Source organism: Silene latifolia, chromosome 6, assembly GCF_048544455.1.
Source record: "Silene latifolia isolate original U9 population chromosome 6, ASM4854445v1, whole genome shotgun sequence".
Classification (NCBI taxonomy): Eukaryota; Viridiplantae; Streptophyta; class Magnoliopsida; order Caryophyllales; family Caryophyllaceae; genus Silene; species Silene latifolia.
This window is the reverse complement of record NC_133531.1, coordinates 5518245-5542145: the sequence shown is the minus strand read 5'-3', so window position 1 is coordinate 5542145 and position 23901 is coordinate 5518245. Positions and strand designations below refer to the sequence as shown.

At 35.2% G+C, this 23901-nt stretch overlaps 3 protein-coding genes across 3 annotated transcripts; all 3 read right to left on the bottom strand.

Annotated features, from left to right (window-relative positions):
* Positions 1–1788: 1788 nt before the first annotated feature.
* Positions 1789–3364, bottom strand: LOC141658499 (putative WRKY transcription factor 75). Its single transcript, XM_074465438.1, has 2 exons — positions 2844–3364; positions 1789–2190 (listed from the first exon to the last, which is right to left on the bottom strand). The coding sequence occupies exons 1-2, from the start codon at positions 3326–3328 to the stop codon at positions 1995–1997; spliced, it is 681 nt and encodes a 226-aa protein (XP_074321539.1). The 5' UTR covers positions 3329–3364; the 3' UTR covers positions 1789–1994.
* A 1435-nt stretch (positions 3365–4799) lies between these two features.
* Positions 4800–9609, bottom strand: LOC141586125 (uncharacterized). The gene is made up of 10 exons (XM_074407257.1): positions 9241–9609; positions 7658–7794; positions 7390–7563; positions 6891–7127; positions 6689–6789; positions 6492–6564; positions 6048–6116; positions 5835–5942; positions 5615–5740; positions 4800–5245 (listed from the first exon to the last, which is right to left on the bottom strand). Exons 1-10 carry the CDS (start codon positions 9530–9532, stop codon positions 5051–5053), a joined length of 1512 nt encoding a protein of 503 aa, XP_074263358.1. The 5' UTR covers positions 9533–9609; the 3' UTR covers positions 4800–5050.
* A 7408-nt stretch (positions 9610–17017) lies between these two features.
* On the bottom strand, positions 17018–19551 carry LOC141586122 (uncharacterized). Its single transcript, XM_074407253.1, has 3 exons — positions 18811–19551; positions 18327–18437; positions 17018–17585 (listed from the first exon to the last, which is right to left on the bottom strand). Exons 1-3 carry the CDS (start codon positions 19410–19412, stop codon positions 17135–17137), a joined length of 1164 nt encoding a protein of 387 aa, XP_074263354.1. The 5' UTR covers positions 19413–19551; the 3' UTR covers positions 17018–17134.
* Positions 19552–23901: the final 4350 nt, after the last annotated feature.

Below are 23901 nucleotides of genomic sequence, written 5' to 3'. Positions count from 1 at the left end.
ACGTGTAGAAACCTGAGGAATTGCCGTATGGAAAGATCTTGGATACGTAAGAAAGTAAGTGGTGTCAGATTTTAAGAAGGTCGGCAGATATATATCTACGGTTTACTGCTGAGTCACCGACTTGCAGTTATTAAATTTTGAGCCCATTACGTCGGCTGTTTTTGTGCAACTCAATTTAAGTGAGTCATTGGCCCATGGGCCCACTTTCGTACGTCGAATCTATCCTGTTTTGTGGGCTCTTCTTTTAGGGAGGCCCCTACTATTGATCATTAAATAAATTGGGGCTATAGACCATGTTCTTTTGGACTTAAAGTCACTTAATATAAGTTCACTTCAGATCCTATAAGTTGATTCGATTCGATTCGAGATCCTATAAGTTCGATTCGGATTCTATAAGTTCACTTGATTCGAATCCTATAAGTTCATTCGATTCGAGATCTTATAAGTTCGATTCGAATCTTATAAGTTCGATTCGATTCGAATCCTATAAGTTCGATTCGAATCCTATAAGTTGATTCGATTCGATCCTATAAGTTGATTCGATTCGAATCCAATAAGTTCGATTCGAATCCTATAAGTTAAGTTCGATTCGATTCGAATCCTATAAGTTCGATTCGAGATCCTATAAGTTAAGTTGATTCGATTCGAATCCTATAAGTTGATTCGAATCCTATAAGTTAAGTTCGATTCGATTCGAATCCTATAAGTTGATTCGATTCGAATCGAGATAAGTTTCGATCCAAAAAAATGCGCCATAGTCCCCATACCCTATTCAATTCAACCACGTTTGTGTAAGCACAAATTTTCATGGGTCTTGCACCTTCCCTCTCCCTTTCTCGTGAGAGTCATGCGAAGCAATGACGGGATTAGCCCATCACAAGCAAGACTAGCTGTTGTATAAGACGGTTTTATGCATGATGCTTACTCTAATTCTCGATGATATTTTATATTGGAAAGAAATTTAAAAGTAGGATAATTAGAGGAAAATAGAGGAGAGAAAATGTGGAATCACAAAAAACACATGATAGATAAATCATAAAGTGGAACATCATTTGAAGTGAATGGAGTATATAAATATGATATGTTTAGTTTAAAAAAGGAAAATCGAAACTTTATATTTAATATATTTATTATTTAGTTCTCATTTTTCATAACATTAGGAGAGATGGTCTTTCGGTAAGTTATTAATGATTTAAGGGGTCTCTCTTTTATATACCATTATGGGGGTTTTGTGGGTCTCTTATTGTTGACCGCTGCGAAAATGACACTTTAATTTTGTCTTTATTTTTATAATACGCATGTCTATTTTGTCTTTAATCGTGATTTTTACATATTTTATTCCCGTTTGATACATTTTTTTTATTTTAACTTGAAAAGGCTATCACAATAAATTATTTGAAAACCACATATGTTATACGGGTAATAAATACTAACATATTTAAATATGTAGATTATAAATATAAAGTATCAGGTTCTCAAAAATATTATTCTGCATGTTTATTAAGTAATTTAGCATGACATATTGTTATTAAGCTCGTCTTTTGTATAAGACGATCTTACACAACAATTTGTGTATTTAACTTGATGATCTTTAGTGAAACAAATTAAATATAAATGTTTACAATATTTATTCAAAGCGTAAGATAATCTTATTCTTTAAGATGATGATGTACTAATTGTTGGAATTAAAGTGTATATTTGAGTTATGGGGCACCCAAATATGATGATGTATATCAACGGATAAAACAAAGAGATTAAATTGCAAATTTGCAACAACATAATAATGTATATAAATTGTATTAATATAAATTATCATAGAAATTGATCATGAAGTTCATTTACATTTCTTATATCAAACTGTAAATTAAGTTTTGTATAATTAGCACGTGTTTGACTAACTAAATAATGACGACCTTACTTGAACACGATCTGTTCTATAAGATCGTACCTCTTTATCCTTGATATCTAACGAGACTAAGTAAGAAATGAATTAGTTAAGAAGAGTGGTGAGATGTTAAGGTAGAGAGAAAGTGCATTTGAGTAAGAAGAGGGGAAAGAGCTTCCATAAGTTGTTCACAAGGATGATTATGAACTCCTTCATATGTTGTCACCACTACACTTGAATCTTTTGATAGCCTTTGCACTTGTTTCTTTACGTTGCATGTTAGATGTGTGCACCTGTAATAGCTCCTGTTACACAAATTAATTAAAATGAAATCAACACATAAACATGTAAAATGAGCTAGCTATACGCAGTGGCGGAGCCAGGATTTTAAGCCAGCGGAGACAAAAATTTTCAGCGGGGGCAAAAGGGTAATATTATAAGAAAACCTCGAAAATTTTCGGAAATTTTAACTAAAACATGTGAACTATATAATAGATGGAGTAAATTGAGCTTGTATCACTTATCAGTTATTAGTAGCGGAGCCAAGATATATATGCTGTTAGGGTGAAAAGGTTTTAAAGGCGTGAATTACTAACAGAATAATGTAATCTAGGAAATATTTGAAAAATTCAACTAAAAATATCGATTTTTCCATGGTTCAACGAGAGCGTTCCTCTTTTCTGAAGCCCCTAGATCCACCACTGATCTTGTTTACATTTGCGATCATAGTAACAATATAGAGCAAGAATATATTCGTAATTGCCTTGGGTAAGTTTTGTATGAGACGATCTTAATTACTCTAACACCAACTCATATACCGATAGTTTACTAATTCAACTATATGGGCAATGGGATGGAGCTAGAGCCTAGAGGTGGCAATCAGGTCAGTCGGGTTAGGTTTGGGTCGCCAAAAGATCCATTAGTTTTACTTATTGCTTCCAAACATCAAAGAACCAACCTTGGAAAATTGCTATTCTTGACAGATTTTTGGCCATATTTCCTCCAACGATAACCATCATCAAGAATGTCCTCAGAACTCCTCGTTTCGAAAGCGAATCTAGGAACAACCTTAGCCCTCTTAGACCTTATATTACTATTACTAATAAATTCCTTCCTTTTATCCAACATATCTTCATGAAGAGCACTTCTACTACTTGCCCTAATACTCTCTTCCTCATTACCTAACATAGAGCCATGTTCAAGGGAACTAATTAGTTGATCATCACTTGTAGGATTGTTAACTAATCCCATGGTAGGTGAACTAAGAAGTGTAGACCAATCAAAACCGTCTGAACCCGAACCATTATTACTAGCATTAAGAAGGCTTGTTGTTTGACTCCAGTTCCCGCTGTTAATATTATTACTTTCTCGAGATGGTGAGAATACTAAGGAAGGTGAAAGAGATTGAACTTTAGAGGTTGTTTCTTGGTTGTGATCTTCCATGAATTGTAAAGAGGGAGAATAATAAGTTAAGGTACAAAAGTATGTAGTAGTCTAGTTTTTGGAGTTTTAAAGGGAAAAATGGCGTAAGATGGAAGGTAAGAAGAGGTTGGGCAGAAATGTAAATGAAGAAAAGTATATTTAAGAGTGGATGGAATGAGAGGGAAAAGGAGAGGTGATTAAGAGTTTGAAAGGAGTTAAAATCCTATAGGAAAAGCCAACTAAATTGTACCTAAAATGTAGTTCAACAACTACTTACATTACGTTTGTAGAAGAAAAAAACCTACATTCATTCCTTTCTTTTTTTTTTTTTTTTTTTTTTTTTGACAGCAACAAATAGCATAGCTTATAAAAGAGCTTCTTGAGCAAGATTATAAGCTATCCTATTCACCCCCTAATACAGTAACTAAGAGAGCAACAATGAAACCGAGACGCAATAGACTTTAAATTTTGGATAATGCACTTAACAGATGCATTCGCCTTCTTATACTACCCTATGTGTAATGTTTGATTACAAAAAAGTAGGTCTCTCTTAAAAAAGTCATATCCTCTTAAGTATAAAATGGGTAAAATAATATCCCATATAGATAGGTCAAAATTTGCGACCCTATGCATTCTATTTTTTTTTTATCTCAGCCATTTACTTGACCCGTTTTATTGTTTAATATTATTATATCCGTCTTAAACAAGAATTTGTGTTACAAAAACACAAGATCAAGGGATAATTACTTGGATACAATGCATCTTAATCATGATTACATGGTCATAGACTGATAGGGTAATGAGACAATGAGAGAAACTTCTTCAAGGTGCAACTTTGGTAACTTTGGTCATGTTTTACAAGAAGTTGATAGTTCTATTAATTTGTTAAACCACCTACCTAAGTATTGTGAACATGACTTCATTCGAGTATTCGACCAACAAATATCCTTTCTCAGTTTAGCTTACTTGCTCTATTCACTTATTTCCATTTCTATACATTTGTTTATGAGATATGTAATATAATCGAACGTATAAAAATGAAATGAATAAAAGAAATACTCCATTTCAATAAATACATGGAGTAATATAATCAAACGTATGCAAATGAAATGAATACTCTAAATGTTGTATCAGTGGCAGACTACGGTAACGAAATGGATCCTCTCCATTTCTCTCTCTCCATTTCCTCTCATAAACTCATTTAATAATATTTTTCTCACCAAACTCCATTATCCCTTTATTTTTACCCATAAATTTTGAGCCGTTCGATGATGCCAAAATACAATCTGGAGCACCGAAGAAAATGGCCTCTCCATTTCTTTTTAGGAAATGGAGAGAAACTCTTCTCCTAGGGTAAGTCCCCATACCCTAGCCCGTGCATGAGCTGGCGAATCATGGCAATAAACTTGGATGAAGCCCAGTGAAATACGAAGGCCCAATATATTAATGTTCCACCACCCGTATACAAGCTAATATGTGTACAACTATAACATATAAAAATCTGTAAACTGAAATTCAACACTCAATAGGTTTATTTTTTATTACATGGAAGTATGGATGAATAATCAGATGAAATTCTAGGAAAAAAAAAAGAAAAGAAAAATCTACGGTGGTGTACTTTGGAGCTAGGCCTTGGTTTGAGTAATTTACATGTCTTCACTCTTCAACCCGATCTCAGGGAGAAGTGATTGTCCAGCATTCAAAACCCGGATTGTGTGTAGCAAAGTTATCGTCATACAAAAGTTAGAACAGGGGCTTCTTTCCATTCAACATCCCCATAAGTTGACCAAAAACATGACTTCCGTTGTCTCGTAAGCCTGAATGCATGTACTCATTTGTTACCCACCGCCTTATGCCAGAAATTTGATCAGCAGTCTCCATCGCGAGCTTAAAATTCACATATAAGTCGTCATAGTAGAGAGAAGCTGCCACCGGGACCTATCCACCATTGCAATAACAAGATTATGTTTACGAACTTGAGAGCTTATTAGAGGTCATTGCTATTTTTTCTTGTTCCGAGTAAATGGGCATTGAAACAACAAAATCTAAAATAAGGGAATCACATCCAAGCAGTTTCCCAGACCAGTCGGTTGCAACCAAGGGAGGATGCATGTTATGGTAATCCCGTAATGAAAACTTTTTGGAGTGACACTATTCACGACACTAAGGCAATTCAAAGTAAAGCACATTTGAATGGGCGATTGACAATTGCACGAGTACCTATATTTTCTACATGTGAGACCGAGAGGTAACACAGATGCAATATAGAGTACTAGAAATAGAAGGTTAATAAGTGCAAAAATGAACCTTGTTACTCTTCAAAGCTGCTAAATCATACAACGGTGGCCAGTCATTATCCTCAGATAATAAGTTTGCAGCTTCTTTGAAATGTTCCAAATCAGGAATCTCATCAAACATCCACGGAAATATCATCTGCAATACCAAGGTTGAAAATAAACTTTAGTCGAAATTCCATGGGAATAAAATCAAATTTGAAACTAAGATCCTGACTTCCAAGTCGAGATACCTCTCCTGTAAATAAAACGGGGCGCCCTTCCTTTGCTGCTTTGACAGCATCAAACTTGCTTCCATGAGATTTTCTCACTCTTTCTGCAGCCCACTGTGATGCAGCTCCCTGCAGAATTCAGACTGAATAAGTACTGTAATCTGTGATACACGTATACAGGAACGCAATAAAACAAATGGTAATTACTCCGTAAATAAGTAATAATACACACACCTGGCAGTAGATCACCTCATGGAGAATTGCATATAGTGGGTTTGTACTGAAAGCAGACGACCTCTCAAACTGTCACCCATTAACATGTTTCAAGTCAATTTTATTCAGTCAGCATCACTACAGAGAAGGGAACTGAATCTCTAATAAGGTAAGCGAATTTGCTCAACCTTCAGTAAACCGCAAATCGATTTAAGGATATATTCAGTCTGGTTTAATCTATATAACGAACACTCTACTAAGAGCACACCGTGTATCAGATTTTACATATACATATCGAATTAGGCTACTGTGATCTATACTTTGTTTGCAGATAAAATCACGAGATTGAGCCACGTACATTACTCTTGTACGTACTAGTTCAAACCCAGGACGTAAAAAACCCTCCCTCATGAGCAATAGTTTTTATCTTCAAAAGGCAAAAACAAAATGAAGCATACAACTTACTGCATTCAGGAAGTTATAGCTGAGTTGCTTTGGTGCACCTGGAGTTATAACAGGGTCCCAGGCTCTCTCAAACCTGTGGGGACAAATGAAATGAGAATAAAAAGGGTGCAAAGGAAGGGAATATTAAAAAAACAAGAGAGGCCAGAGGGTAAGGAAAGCCATATGAAACAAATGACAGAGAATGACAAGCCGCTTACATGTAATGAAGCTGCTCAAACCCATTACTGGCTCCTAGACCAGTAAGCCCAAGAGTCTGCAATCCCCGAGGCGTCAACGTCCCGCCAGATGGTAGCGGTACCTTTCACAAGAAACAAAGGAGCAGTACATTTAAGGCTTTCAGTGAAAAGCTGATCTAAAGACATTAAAAAAAATTCTAAATGTTGCCTCATACGGTCATACCCCACCACCTTCACAGTCTGACAAGTATTTTACTATGTCTCCAACAACTTGAACATCTTGAGGAAACCTCTCATAGTATTTCTCATTTTGACGAATGATCTGCTCAAAACACGCTTGATATACGGTATCTGCAGTACATCCATCGCCAATAGGAGGAATTCCGCCTGTTATAAGGACTTGCTTTAATCCTTGAGGAGCGAAACTTAGGTAGGTAAGAGCACAAAAACCGCCATAGCTCTAGCAATATGAACAAGGAGATAAGTCATTAATTTCATATAGTTGTAGCTACAATACTAGAATCTCACCAGTCTGAACAAAGTACAATAAATGATAGCTTATACCAATATCTTACATTACTGAAACAACCAAAATGAGATGAAATCAAAATACTGGAAAGCAAGAGAACTACAAAAGCCCAACTTTACAGAATCAAATGGTCAGAAAGCTCGGCAGATGGTTTAAAATTCTACAACCTACGATTGCTACAGCAATGTGATACCTGGCCTAAGATAGTCCAAGGACGAGCTTCGGGTACTATCCGTACTCTAATGAACTCAGCGTCTTCAACTATATTGTCAGAGCGAAAATGTTTCAAAAAGTTGGCCAAGTCTTTTGCAGATTTCATCTGTCGCATAGAGGATACAGTCAATGAAGTTGACAAGCCTGTTCCACGCTGTAAAAAATCTGTATCAGCAACAATGACTCAAGAATCTTAACCAAATTATAGTTCTAAACTTCTAGCAAATTAATGCTTCAAGAAATCATGCCTGGTCCAAAAGCACAATGCGATATTCTTCACATGCTTTACCAATCCAACCACTAGAATCTGTAGGACGTGGAGACTCAAACCCAGGTCCACCTTGCAGATATAGAAGATACGGCAACGGCTGATCCTCTTTACCCGCTGCAGATTGACGAAAAAAAACAATATTGTATGAATAAACTTTATCTCAAATTGGTGAACAGTAAACAGTTAGTTATTAGGTATAATTGTAAAAAAAGGTTATTTGATGAGAATAATCCAAAATATGTCTCCCCTTCATATTAATACATTCTATACTTTAACTCAGAATAATCTGAATTACACCCTTATTTTTCTTAGAGGCGAGTATAACTCAAATTTGTCAAGTATCTAGTGTCTGAGATCAAGTAAAGATCCAAGGATCAGATACTTGCATCTACTTCACCTCTTAGTACACAAAGTTGATAGCGGTTAGTAATCAAATAACCCAATCATACACTAAAAGAACAGAAGCCAACAACACAAAAGTTATAGGAGACACTTTTAGGCCATGAGACCGAGTCATCTACCTTACAGAGAATTAAGCTGATTTCATGCGTTCAATGGTTTTACACAAGACAACGAACAAACAAAGTTGGAAAAAATCAAAATGTGATAATTCCGCACTACTATTAAACTGTCATGTAAAATCCAGAATCCTGATTCCTGTCAAGCAAATTAACAAATATCTCCAACAGTAGTCTGATTAACACTGTAAATGATTAAGCATATAGTATTCGCTTTCAACAGAGAAAGATAATAAGACAAGAAGATTTTTCAATGAGGAAAACAAAAGAAAAACATTAGGAGAAAAGTAGCATCGCTATTTGCTATGTCGCTTTTCGTGGACTATTTGTGAAACTAACTAATCAGCTTTTATTAGCAAAAGTGAGAATATACACTTCAAAAGAACCAAAAGTTTATGCAGTAAATTACTTTTCCATATATTAGAAAGTTTTTCAATTATTCAAACAAAAATATGATACACATTCTAATTTCGCAATCATTTACGCAGCACGGAAATCTCCATATCACAACAAATTGACAACAAATGCAATCAAAATCATCATCAATAAACCAGAACGATTATCGAATCGAACTAACAGAGAGTAATTAGTACTGTACTACAAATTGACGATTGAATGAATGATCAAAATGTACTACAGTAAATGCAATCAAATTCACTCAGTATAAACTTGAACAATCGACAATCGAACTACCGTAATTTAGTACTATAACTGACGATTGAATGAATGATCAAAATGTAATAAACGCAATCAAAATCGTCATTAAAGTATGAACTCGAACAATTGAGAATCGAACTAACGTAATTAGCACAGTACTACAAATTGACGATTCAAAAACATCAAAATGTAGCAAATGCAATCAAAATCATCATTAAGTATAAACTAAAACAATTAAGAATCAAACAAATGGAGAATAAACTAGTACTCTCTACGTCTGTTCATTTATTTACGTTTTGTATTCTTTCTAAAGAATATTTTAATCAAATGTAAATAAGTGACTGAGACGGAGGGAGTGACGGAGAGAGTAATAGTAAAAACGAACCGGCAACAACTTCGCGAGCAAAAACGGTGATTTTCGGTGAAGAATCGGGTTCAAGAGAGTAATCAAGAGGAACGGTAAAGTAATGGTCGCGAAGTCGGAGTTCCGGCACGGAAAACCAGTTTCCGACGACGTGGTCGCTGGCAACGGCGGCAGACATGGTGGCGCGTGAGGTAATTCGCCGGAAGTTGACGCGTAGTGACGGTGGAGTAATAGGAGATGGAGAGTGATGGAGAAGAAGTAGGAATGGTGAAGTTAGTAGTGTGGTTTTTAAAGGGATGCGAGTTGACCACATTGGTATTGAACTTGGAAGATGGTGGATTGGTGGTTAGGTTGGGAAGAGTTGTTTGTTAGCAAGTCATGCCATTGTTTATTCATAAATGGAAGGTAGTCATTTTTGTAGGTTCATAATTCCAACTATGAACCAAAGTTGGTCGGTGTGAGTGTGTGACTAATGAGTGTACGTTTACATCTCTTTAAATACGAGTTGCTCGATTCCTGACACCACAATCGATAGCAGAGAGGATTATATAAATCTTTTATACTCTGTAATAGTAATTATGGTCACTTTTAATTATCGTAAATGAAAAAACAAACTTGAAAAGGTCCACCTATTTATTTGCTTTCAATCTAAATTATAGGTGGGATGCTTCCAGTTAACACAATAAAGAATGAGTCTCAAATTAATAAGATAGTCATCCTTTGAAATAATAAATGGAATATAATTTGAGTAATAATAATCACAAATTCTCATTATAGACGGACACTATCCGTCTATAACTATAGACGGATAATGTCCTCTCACAAAAGAAAGTGGATAGTGCAAGTGGATGGGAAATGGATACCCCACTTGCACTACCCACTTTAATTTGTGAGGGGACACTATCCGTCTATAGCTATAGACGGATAGTGTCCGTCTATAATGAGACGTATTGAATAATAATAGACAAGAGATAGGAAAAGGATAGATAAATGAGGAGAACGTGAATTAAGCTAGGAACTTAGGAAGAGTTCCTCTTTCAAACAACTCCAAACTAGGGACGACATTGTTTAGTGTCTCAACCATAACAACTTAGGCTATGTTCTTTCATTAGTTAAATTCAGTTCAGTTTAGATCAACTTAACTCAGCTCAAATTAACGCTTATTTCAGTTTCATTCAATTCAATTTAGTTTATTAGAACTTAATAGTATTAAGTGTCATTACTATGGCACTAATGATGACCTTTGAGAATTGAGAAGGACCAAGATTATGAGACAGTGTTTGTACAAATATCAATTGGAATGAAATAACCAAACAATTACGAAAGCTATTATTACAAATGAAAACAATAAGTATTACATACTCTCTACAATCTAACATAGTTCAACTCGACTTCATTCAGTTCAACTTTTATCACTGAAAACTATTTTAGTCGATCTCAAAACCCTACAAACCTATTAACGTAACATAGAGTTGCCTATAACTCAAGTAGCTCATAACTAGGCTTGTGCAGTTGTGCATGCGCTCATGGTATACTTTGACCAAGCCTATTGTTGTTACAACCTAAAAAGATTCAACATTGAACAGCTTTAAAATAATTGTTTATAGTCCTAAAATAATAATGTGCAAAAAGGTTGAGACTAAACAAAGGTTTCCTCTATATAAAAATATTTGGTTTGAAAAAAGGGGTGCGTAATCATTGTCGTTTGATAGCACTTGGGGTCTTTGGTAGTAGATAGCATCATGTAACAAGCTTCTAGATTCATTAATATGTTCTTGTTTTACTTCCATTGAATATCTTCAATCCCCTTTAAGATCAAAGGTAGAATCCATTTTAAGAAATAGAAGATCATGGTCATTGTTGTTCTTACGGAGGTGTTTATTGATTGGGGACTGGGCCAAATCAGACCATTTGCCCGGACTAAATTCTCTGAATCGAAGACTTAATAAGGGTTAAAAGGTAGATTGGGGATCAGACCATATTAATATTGGTCCGGTTCGTTCCGGATCACAAAATAAGTTAATAGACTGACAGTGGACGGACCAAATAAATCATGGTACGTCAAGTCTGGTCTTTGGTTCGTACCACTGAATGAACACCCCGTGTTCTTATAAAAAATCGTGTGATATGAAACTCTCTTGAACATACTATAGTAAACATAAGTATGAATATGGGTGTTAATGAGATGAGACAGTTCGAGAGCAACTCGAGATCGGCTCGGTCAAAGCTCGGCTCGTGCGAGATGTCAAAGCTCGGCTCGTGCAAGATCGGCTCGAGCTCGGGCTCGGCTCGAGAGCTTAACGAGTCAAGCCGAGCAAACGCTGGCTCGGCTCGAAAAACTCGTGAGCAGCTCGAACTTGTGTGATTATATAAGATATTGCTCATATTTTATACAAATATTTTATCATGATTATATTTTGTATCACATATATCAAATGTCTCACCGATTTGCCAAATATTTTACATTTAACCTTCGAACTTTGTTATTGAAAATATCGGAAGAAAAAAAAATCAAAAAAATTAGCCATTATATATAGGCTCGATTTGAGCTCGAGTTTGGCTCGACCTCGCGTTAAAGCTCGCAAGCTTAATAGCGAGCACATTTTTTACAAGTTCGGGTAAGCTCGAGATCGAGTTTTGGTTCTTGAACACAAGCCGAGCAAGGCCAAACTCGTGCTCGGCTCGGCTCGTTAGCACCCCTAAGTATGAATGGACTAATTAGATAAGGTTCTAAAGTGAGATCGAAGTTTTGCTCTTATAAGATACCCACGAGCACATAAATAAACAAGCAGTGGATTATTCTAACTTATAAAGAAGAGCATTATCACCGTAGTAGTCTTATTCAGCTCGAATCCAGAGTACACGGTCTACACTTTACACCAAAGAAAAATATACATTAATTTTTATCTAAATTTTTTGCAGACAAATTATTCAACTACGAATGCGTAGTTGCTCATGACATGATCGTCTTCAAACTTACGCTTGGACCGAACTTATGTCATCCTTAGACTCCCGGCGGCAAACAAAAACCTTACAATTAAGTGCATGAATGTAACTTGGAATTAAACTACAAATTAAGTAAATACCAAATTTATTTTCACCTAATCACAAATATGACAGAAACATAACTACAAAATGCTTGGAAATACAAAGACGATGGCATACGGAACCATAAAAAAACTTTCGTTATTTTATTGTGCATTCTCCGACCCCAACTTGGCTCGGATTCTAGCTAGTTAGGTAGGAATTAGGATTATAAGCAGAATAAAAATTTTATTAATGCTCTAAGCCTCTAATCCATCTCTTTTTACTTTTTATGTTTAAATAAAATGTAGACAATTTCTATTGATTTTTTACAAGAATATTATGAATCATCAACATAAACATATTTTCTATTTGAATTTTGAACTTTAATATTTTGAATATTTAAAAACTATCATCTAAGTTTCGGAGCCTGGAGATGTTAAAAAAAACGAGGGATATCCTGTGAATTCAAAATAGGAAAGTACCATCTAGAAAAGTATACCCCCTCCGGTTCTTGAAAATTTCAACATTTCATTAAAATACTACTCATATACATTTAACCAATGTTTTAATTCTTGTGAATGAGCAGCAAGTCTCCCTTGTGACGGGCATATCTGTCACAAACTTGCGACGGGTCAAATACTACCCATGTGGGTAGATAAACAAACTAGAATGTTACTCTCTAGACACTTTACTTTTATCTTATCTATCCCACATGGGTAGTATTTGACCCGTCGCAAGCTTGCGATGGATATATCCGTCACAAATGAGAATTTGTGGTGAATGAGAGGGAGTACCAAAATTATATTCCAATAAAGATTATTGATTGTATAAGCCCTAGCCCTTCTAAAACAATCGTATAGAGGTGTTTATGGCTTAAGTTATGTCTTCTGCCCTTCGAGTCTAAATGATACTATTTGAGATGCAACTCCAAATTCTAAACCCATTTGAGTTTTACTCATTTATGTCTCATATTAAGAAAACAAGAAACTAACACAAATTGTTGTGTGATACCACTTTATCTATAAGACTAGCCCAATAACTAAAGGCCCAAATAAATTAATTAATAAACTTGTAGAAAATTATTTTATTTTGAGAACCTAAAATTTTATATTGATAAATTGTATATTTAGATATGTTAGTTTTCATCATAAAATGTCGGGTCGTTAAAATAAAATTAAAATATAAATAAATTTAATTGTTTTGTTTGGGCTTCTCTCTTTTTGGGCTAGTCCTATACTATAAGACGGTCCTATAGGAGAGTCAACTAAACATGTTTGTTTACCTTTTATAATCAAAAAACTTTACTCCTTTAATCACTAGTTACATCACCTTAATCATATGGGCCTTTTCATGGATTCCAGTTTAGTTTGAGTTGGATACCGGCCTGTAGTTCAGGATGCAAATTGAGCCCAAAACTGAATCGATCCGAAAGAAAAAAGGCAGGCCAAACCAAACACATACATTTCATAATTCAGACTCTTATCCCCTATTAAAAAGTCCATATCCAAACCCACTATTAAAAAACCCGAACCATATCCATCGCCAATCCAATCAATTTCTTGCAATTTTTTGCTATATAGGATCCAATCAATCTATCTATATTAATATGTTTGAAACGGAAGGAATATATGTTAGCGATCGAATGATGCACTATATATAGTGATTGACGAAATGGCAGAACCAAATTCAGAAGTTATGACGGAATAAAACAAAATGGACAATCATACATTGTTTTTCTAGGGCTTTAACTTAAAAGGAAAACGTAAAGAATAAATGGGTTATGGTCCGGGTCTCAACTATGGTTTCCGATGCAAGTGTTCATGCTAGGCCGTTAATCCATGAGCCGCGAGTTTTCCATGGAACTTTGTTTCTAAACATGTGTTTTCTATTGTTGGCGCAACAGACTATGTTTTCTATTGTTGGCGCAACAGACTATATAAATATAACCTGATTTAATGTTTGTGGGACGTGAAAATTTTCAATAGGTAATAATATAAAGTAAACTTAAAAAAAGCCTGCAAGGGTGGAGTCTAATGGTTAAAAGTTGGGTGAATTCTCAGAAGACTCAGGTTCAAGCCTCTCCAAGAGCAAAATCTTCAGACTCCGAGCCTGTCACCTTTGGGTTTACCCAGTACGCACCAAAAATAGCGGCTGCGCGTTCCCTCGTCACAAAAAAAAAACCTTAAAAAAATACAAAACTTTTAACTAAAAACTTTGAAATTTCTAATATCTAGAGACGAGCGTCCTTACTAGCCCTTCCACTCCGGGTCATGTAGTAATTTCTATGTTTTCGATGTGAAAGATTGATAGAAAATGTAATTGTGATTAGACAAGGAAAAGCTGAAGATAATTCTATCCTGGAATGATATTAATCAAGGTCACATAATGTGATTGTAGGGAAATCATATTCACATGAATGGCATGCAGGTATGGTCGACTGATGATGGACGTTCACTTTGCAGCTAGCACTCATGTTCCTTTTTGCTTTACAGGACATGACATCTATTGAAATTGACGCCCTTTCATGTTATTCAGAGTCGGTTACAAGTACCTTATACAGGGTACATGTGTAAGTGTCGGATTTAACTTTTTTGTGAAATTCATCGTGATTTTGGCTTTCAAATGAATCGATTACATGTTAAACCGGCTTCAAGTGTCGACTTTTGAAACAAATACACCAAATTACTAAGTTACTAGAACAAGTAATGTTAATCAACAATTGTTATATGTTGTACAATGGTACCCATGGCATAAATCATTGGGCTATATATAAGATAGAACTCCAGATGTCCATTGGTGAAGGCGGGATTTTTGTGTGGAGGGCGAACTACTAATAAAAGTTAAGTTATAGTAAACCAAAGTGGCTTGAGTGTAGTGGAGCGCGGGAGTCCCTCAAACCGTTGCAAGGCAACGAATTGAGAGTTCCCGGGTTCGACTCCCTACATGGGAGTGCTGCGGTTACCTGTCATCTTAAGAGATGTCTTACCTGGCACACGTGGTTTGCAGGGTATTGCATGTGCCCGGGGGAATTAAACCCCTCGTCATCAAAAAAAGAAAAAAAAAATAGAAAAATATCGAAAATGTAGGTTAAATTTAAAAGATTTTCATTGTTAGGGCTGAGCACCCCAGCTAGCCCCTAGATCCACCGATGGGTAGAACAGTTATAACAACCACGCTTACCGCGACTATATGCCTTAGTCCGAAATTCCTCTTCTAGGTAGTTTAAGACAATTTCTATAGGGAATCCATTAATGAAAAGTTAAGGAAGTGATGTATGAAATTACACCTCTTGGTAGTTACCCCTTCAAGTATTCTCTGCCTTAAATAGGCCTACCAGTAGTGCAGTAGTAGTGCAGTAGACTGTAGAGCATTAGAGATTCTAGAGCTAAGTTCAGTTAAATTAGACAGTTATTGAGTTTTCTGTCCTACCAATTTATATTCTCCCCTTAAAATGAAAGTAATAAGATGGTGACTTCCATTTACATAGTTGCATTGGAGATTGAGTTCAGACAGCTGTGATTCTATCAACCATGTATATGTTTTTTTCTTAGATTCCATCTTTTGGTCCCTAAAACAAGCTAAAATATAACTCCGTTTTTCTTCGGACGGCTGTTTCTCGTCTGAAATAAGACGGGTAATATGTTATCATTTTACAATAAAATGTTGTTATTTTCTGATAAGATGTTACCATTATTGTTCACATCATTTTCAGGGTAAAAAATGGCACCTCTAGTCATAACATTTTGTGAATTAATTGGTTACATTTTCTTAAAAAATGGCAACATTTTATCCGTCTTATTTCAGACGGGAAAAGAGCCCGTCTGAAATAAGAATTTGCGAAAATATAAAATACCCCTTTGACTTTGTATTATGTCTTCTACAAAACCGTTTCATTATCGACTAACTTCGATTCTCATGATATGTGTCATTTAGTTATATGAATAATTTGTAATATTTCACAATACAGTAGTGTGATACAAGAATCAGATATGTTCCCGCGAAACATACGATAGAATTCTATAGATTCTCATTTCACCATGACATATGCTCCATAAACAATAATTGAAGGGAAACTACTAAGAGTGCGATTTTATTATTTATTAATATAATCCTTTGACCTTGTAGTATGTCCTAAAAAAATATTTCATTGTTGACTAACTTCGATTCTAATGATATTTGTCCTTTAATTATATTAATAATTGGTAATATTTCACGATAAGATAGTGTTATACAAGAATCACATATGTTCCAATAATATTCTATAGATTCTCATTTTACAAAGAAATATGCTTAATAGACAGTAATTGTGGCATAATTGAAAGGATAATATACTTTCTCATTTCAAATCGGAAAAGTAGAATATCTTATCATTTGCTCGAACACATATTACAATGATCAAAGAAGAATATATATTGATTTTGCTAATTATCAACTAGATCTATGAACTACTTTGCCAAATATATTGCTAAATAATCAATAATGTCTACTAATACTACTAATCCATTCTAGCATTACTATTCATAATAATTTCTTTTTTTCTTTTCCTTTTCCTTCACATAAACAAAAGAATAAACTATAAGCATATGCATATGCAACCAACCTCTCTTTTTTCCTCTACATGACTTGGTTGAGATTCTACCAACAATGTCTCTTTCTTCACTATTAACCTCCACTAACTTACAAATCACAATACTATTTGTGAATTTACATAGATTCTCTCAAATAGTGAGCACTTTTTTTTCCAACCACCATCTAAAAAAAGCTAATAATATTAAAAAAAAAAAAAAAAAAAAAAGTTGACCAAACTAAAAGGATATGACTATATGAGCATCTTGTCAATGTACCCTAAAAAGTCAAATCTCATAACCACCAATCCACCACCAAAAAGTCAACTCCCACCTGCCGCGGTGGCGGTGGAGGTGGAACTACCATTAGACAACCACGGAAACTCCGACGAAGGCGAGAATTGTTCCGAAAAACAATCACTATCATCACTACCACCATCAAGTTGCTCAAACCCAACATAAAAGTCATCATTTACCATCAAGTCAAATATCCCACTCATGTCTTCATCACCTTCTGCTTTTACCTCTGACCGTTCAGTCAAAGGCGAAAGACCGGCGGTCGAGGGGGAAGAGCAGGAGGGTTGTTCAGCTGGTGTTTCGGTAGCGTTGACCGGTTTTTGACGTGTACTTCCTGCTAGAGAATTCCTATGTGTTGGCATAGGGTGATTGTGTTCAGAAGTGTATGTTACTATGAACATTTTTGGATCTGTTCTGTTTCTTTCAACTTGTTTTCTAGCCAAACATCCCTTTGAGCTGCTACATCTGTAATATCCCCTGTTTTTTAACAAACAAACAAACAAAATTAGTCAATTATATAAAAAACAACTTGTCTTTTGCTAAAACGGGTCAAATATGTTAAATAAGACAAAAGTGAAATGTCTAGAGAAAAACAGGCTGTTGTCCTATACTTACAATTTGGATATTACTTGACCAGTTTTAAGTTTTAAGTTTAAGATTGATATTTCTGTTTTAGATGAGAAGAATTTGGAGTATAAAAATAATACATGCATGAATGAAGAAAGATGGAAAAAAGAAGCTTTGTTTTGTTTTGGTTGGTGGATTTCCATGAATAGATTAGTAACCTTGAGGAATAACTTTAGTTTGTAATTTATAACAATTAAAGAAAAGAGTGAAAATAAGTTTAAGATTCTTAGATTGTTCTTGAAGAATTTAGTGATAAAGGTGTGAATTCTTTGCTTGATAAAGTAAAAGAAAAAGAGGTTTCCAAGAACAAGTTTTTATCTTCTTCTTTTTGTTCCTTTAGCTTTTGAGAGCATTTTTAGGTGCTTTAACATATGCTTAACAGCTTAACGGCCTTAAAACTTATGAGAAAGAGCTTTATCGTCTTAATGGTCTTACACAACTCAAATCCGAACTAAACTGAGTAGCATACACCAAAAAAAAGCATATGCTTGAGACCAAAATGTTTTTAAAATGTTTTTAAGAGAACATAAACTAGAATTAAACTCCATAAAAAAAATGCAAGATTCAAAGAAGAAAGACCAATAAACTGACCTTGGATATGGAGAGCCTTTAATAGGTTTCTGACCATATTTTCTCCATGCCCACATATCAGAGGACAGCCCTTCTGCTGGTACATGGCACACCTTCTTCATCAAATTTTTCCTGTTTTTTCAAAAATGTAAACAAAACCCATTAAAATTCACACAGTTTCAAGAAATGGGTACTCCTCAAAATCTAATCTTTTCCATTACTTAAAAAATAAAAATAAAAACAAAAACTCGAGTTTTCTCATCAAATTTTTCATTTTTCCAAATTCCAAACAATACCCATTAAAATTCACATGATTTTAACAAATGGGTACTCCTCAAAATCCAATCTTTTTTATCATTTATAAAAAAATTCTAAAAAACTCTCATTTTCTTCATCAAAATTTTCATTTTTTTTTAAATAAAAAATACCCATCAAAATTCACAAAAAATTAACTAAAGGGTACTTATTCAAAATCCAATATATTTCATTTTTTAAAAAAGTATACCTTTTCTTAGCTCTCTGACTATGAGAAATAGCACCACCACCACCACTACCACCACCAGGATTACTAGAAACAACAACAGAAGGCGAAGACGCTCCAAATATAACATGCGACGACGGCCGGATATGATTGTTTTGCACTGCAGCCATTAACGACGAAGACGAAGGTGAAGGCGACGATGAAATACATGAGAAAGACGGCCGGATATGGTTGTTTTGCACTGCAGCCATTAACGACGAAGACGAAGGCGATGATGAAATACATGAGAAAGACGGCCGGATATGGTTGTTTTGCACTGCAGCCATTAAAGACGACGAAGAAGACGGCGACGGCGACGGCGACGAAAGACATGAGAAAGACAACAACTGCAAGCTGCTACTCATGTTATTGTTATAAGTAGTAGGTTGACAAATCTCGTGTAACTCCTGCCATCCTCCAGTTGAAAACGTCGTCGTATTAGTCGTCGTCAACGGAGCTGAATATTCTAACAAAACACCTGGTGGTTGCTGCGGCGGTGGCGGAGATAAGGTGGTTGTTGCGGCGGAGGAGGTGGAGGTGCAGCTGCGAACGACGGCGAGGAGATCCCAATCAGGAGGACAGTCCATTATTATAATATTATTTTAATATTTAATATTATTTTAATGGAGGAAGAGAGAGAAAGTTGAAGAAAGAAGGCGCTGACTTTTTGAGATAATGGAGAGATGAAGTGAGAAGAAGGTGGATATAAAAAGAGAGATTTTTTTAATTTTTTTAATATAAAAATAATAAAATGTTTATTTTATTTTATTATTATTTGTGCCAGGGTGGGTTGACTTTAGAAAATGTCAAAGGGGGAGGATTTGTAATACGCGGCTCACTAGTGAGGTAGACTTGTCGAGTTGTGTGTGTAGGGTAGGAGTTGATTATTTTAATATTAAATGAGGTGTGGGGGTGATGGTGTCCGTGGCGGACCCGATCCGGTTTGGACTACCGAGGTTATTCGCTAAAACGTCAAAATTTTTAATTTTTAATTTTTAATTTTAGATTTTAGAAATTATTTTCTAAATTACTCTACTAGAATAGTATGAGTAATTTGTTAAAACATCTCTAATGATTTAGCTTAGATCTTGCTTGTATTTTTAAGAAGATTTTGTTTTTCACGGTTGAAAAGAGTTGAATTGAACTGAACTAATGTATCTGAACTAAACGGAAATGAATGGATTTGAACTAAATTGAATTAAATAGAGCTGAATTAAACTGAAATAAGTGGAATTCAATCCAAAAGACCAGAGCCGAAGAATATATAACTAATGGTAAATAAATAGAGAGTTTGTTACATAGGTCAAATCAAGTTCGTACCAAATTGGTTAAAACATTGAAATAATTATATTCTGTAGCTTGAAATTATTTTAACTAAAAAAAGAAGGGTTTTTAACATGTGCCTTTAGGGCAGATGATAATAAGTTAAGTAGGGAAAGATTTTCAAGATTATTACACTAATTATGGTAAATATGAGTTTCAACTGTAATTTATCATGAAATATTCTTAACAAAATTTCCCTAATTAGATTATTATCATGTGCCCTCATCACACATGTTAGAAAATCCGAAAAAAGAATATGGTACAGGTCAGTTAGTCTTGCTGAAGACGGGTCGGAGCAAGTGAGGGGTAATGTCACTCACAAAACGGATAGGGGGGACAAGGTGGGGGCACCCCCATGTGTTTCCCTCTCTCCTCTATTTGGGTCATTTGTGAGAAGAAATGGCATCCGTCACTCTAAAGTGACGGATACCTGCCGTCTTCAATGAGATTTTGTGGGTAAAGGTAAGCTAGTAACCGCTAGCTTGACTATTAAAAATGTTTTCGTGTTAAAATTTATCGTCTCTAGACTCTCTACTAACGTCAAATTCTAATTCCGACACTAGAGATAGGCCGATTGAGTAGGGTGGTCTCGTGAGTAAAGGGGACCGACAAAAGGAAAGTGATGAAAGAGGGAGGGTGTAGGATGTAAGAGTGTAGGGTCCAGTCCCATTTGTTAAGGGAGGAGGAGTCTATTTTGCATTAAATGGTCCGATTAATAGTGCACTCTTAACGATGGATGGACCTTAGTTTTTATATTAAATTTGTAATTCTGTATTTATTAACAGATTTTATTACTTTGCTTGAGTAATGGGTCACGCGCAATTATATATTGGTAAGAATGTAAGATGGTTTTCTTAATGATTTTGTGTTGGACAACTAGTCCTTCTTGACGAGAGTTAATCCCGTCATTAGTTTCATGACTCTCACAAATAGGGAGAGGACACAATGGACTTTTACATGTCTTCCCACTCACCTCTCAATGGACATTTTGTGAGAGAAAACGGTACCCGTCACTCACTTGTGACGGATGACGGATAGTGTCCGTCACAATTGAAAATTTGTGTTGGAACTTATATTATTCAAAATGAGTACCGATTTAAGTTAATTGATGTTTTGTGTTTGTCTTATTTAAGTCTAGTCATTGAGTTTTCAATGATTATGTTATATCCAAAACGATTAGAGAGTTTTCTAGGAAAAAAAATTAATTTAGTAATAGATAAAGTTGACAAGTTCTTGTCAACCGCGACAATCATCCTGTAACAAAAACGTATTTGATCGGGGCATCGGGCAAAACTTTATGCATAATAACCTCTCATAGTCTCGTGTCATGCTTAACTTTTGGTTGTACCTCGTCTTTTCATCTTGACAACATGACGATCATAAGCGTATTATAGCTATTTTGATGGATCAGTATGATGTACAAACAAGGAGTCATTGTAGGCAAAGTGAATATCACAATTCCTATATAAAGGCCTATTTTTTTTTAACTTAATGTTAATTCATTTCAGTTTAATGCATCTCATATCTTCATAAATTAGATCTTATTACATTTCAGTTTAATTTTACTCTTTTCCACCATAAATTACAACATTAAGTGCCTAGAGAATATTAATTTGTTCCTTTGGTCCAATACTTAAGGAACAAAGAATGTGAAGAATTAAAATTTGTGACATGTCATCTATAACCACTTAATCTGAAGGACTAGACTAATAATTATGATCATAAACCAATTATCTACTATCAATTTTTTTCTTATTCAAAATTATTCGAATTAGAGGGTGACACTTGGATTTCCATAAAAGCCAATGAACCATTATAATACACTTTTGTGTTTCTTTATTTGAGAAGCTTATCCAAACTCCAAACAATCCGTTTGATTATAAATTTTTAGTTTAAAATTTGCAAATTTCCACCTACCTTCAAAAAACATTTCGTAGTTTTACACGTTAGAAAATACAAGTATTATCTTTTTGTTGAGGTCGATGAGCAATTATTCTACGCATACCAATTCCAACTTTCTTTGCGATTGACACAACAATAGATCATAAATTTGTAAGAAGACGATCTCTTATTAATGTTAGTGAGATACATCTCTCATAAAAGGTAGTTTTTACTGGTGGTAAATACGTGTCTGCGGAATAAAATCCTCTTCATTTCTTTTTCTTTGTAAAATTAATTTAATAATGTATTATTCCATATATACCATTACTTAGTCCTTTGTTTTTATGCATAAATATAGAGTGGATAGATCGAACCGAAATTGATTTATTAAATTTTTTTCTCTTCCCCATATGGCGGAGTGCGCCAGTGCTTGTATAATAACGGAGTATACCAAGATATAAAAAAAGTCCATGGGCATAAAAAAAAGGTTGATTTTGATGGGAAAAAATAGGGCAAACAATTACAACTACTAAAAAAGGTTAGTCCTTTCTCAAAAAAAAAAAAAATGTTAGCCAAGGAGTTTCTCCACTCGTAGCCAATTTATTGGAGTATGTAAAATCTCCGTCGACTTATAAAATTATTTCTTTTTTTGTTCTTGGCACGACTCCGGCCCAATAATGAAATATAATATTTCACAAATTCTTATTTCAGACCGCCATATCCGTCTGAAATGATTAGACGGATACCATTTCCTCTCACAAAAAACCCATTTAGGGTGTGAGTGGGAAAGCACATGGGGGTGTCCCACCACCCATGTGCTTCTCACTTACGAGAGGTCTTATTGCGGTCTGAAATATGACGGTCTGAAGCAAGACAGACTGATAATATTTTGGGTTAGCACAGGAAAGCCATCAACAGTTTAGATAAGATAATGTTTTGTGTTTTGAATTTTGAATTTTTTATCTTTGTAATTAAGTGAGTTTGTTGTGATTAGGGATGACAACATAATCCAGATCCTGCCAGATCTTGAGATCCAGATCCTACGGAGCGGATATGGATCGCGATATTTAAGATCCAGTCGATAAGGATATGGATATGGATCGTATGGTCGAGATCCAAATCCTACCCTTAGATCCATTTTTATTTCATTTTCTTAAAAAATAAGTTCAGCTAAACAAATAGTAAAATTATATGTGATGGGGCATATTCTGCACCGCTGACCAAGTCAACATATTGAGCAAGGTCAAAGATATCCACAGCAAAGTCAACGACCTAGACAGTCTAGCCGATGCAACCTATCGGCTGTCACACCTGGTCTCGGCCGACAACTAGCAAATGTAGGGCACATATCCGCGTACTCATATCCAAGGACCCTCGGCCGGCCTGCCATAGGTCTATCGGCCGAGGGTAGAACGATCTTTCCACCTGCTAGCCACTTGGCCACTACGTGACAAAAGGTGAAAGTCTATAAATACTCCTCAACCTTCATTGAGGAAAGGATCCACAATTTAACCTAAGAATCACTATTCATCTGGTAATATCTTCCTTATCTCTCTACAATATACAATTAGCCAAGCAACAACTTACCTCTCTAAGTTTACTGACTTGAGCGTCGGAGTGAGTACGCTCGGCCAAAGCCGAGCCCTCAGTTTGTTCATCGTTTCAGGAGACCGCAAGGAGGATTCGAGCAAAGACGTCATTCTACAAGCCACGAGTGGTAACAATACTTGCTCTGGAATTACACCCGGAACAATTGGCGCCGTCTGTGGGGAAAGATACTAGAAGCTAGTCACATTCATTCCCAAAAAAAAAAAAAAAAAAAAACACAAAAAACCCACCCCAAAAGCTAAGAAGATGTCGAAACAACAAGAG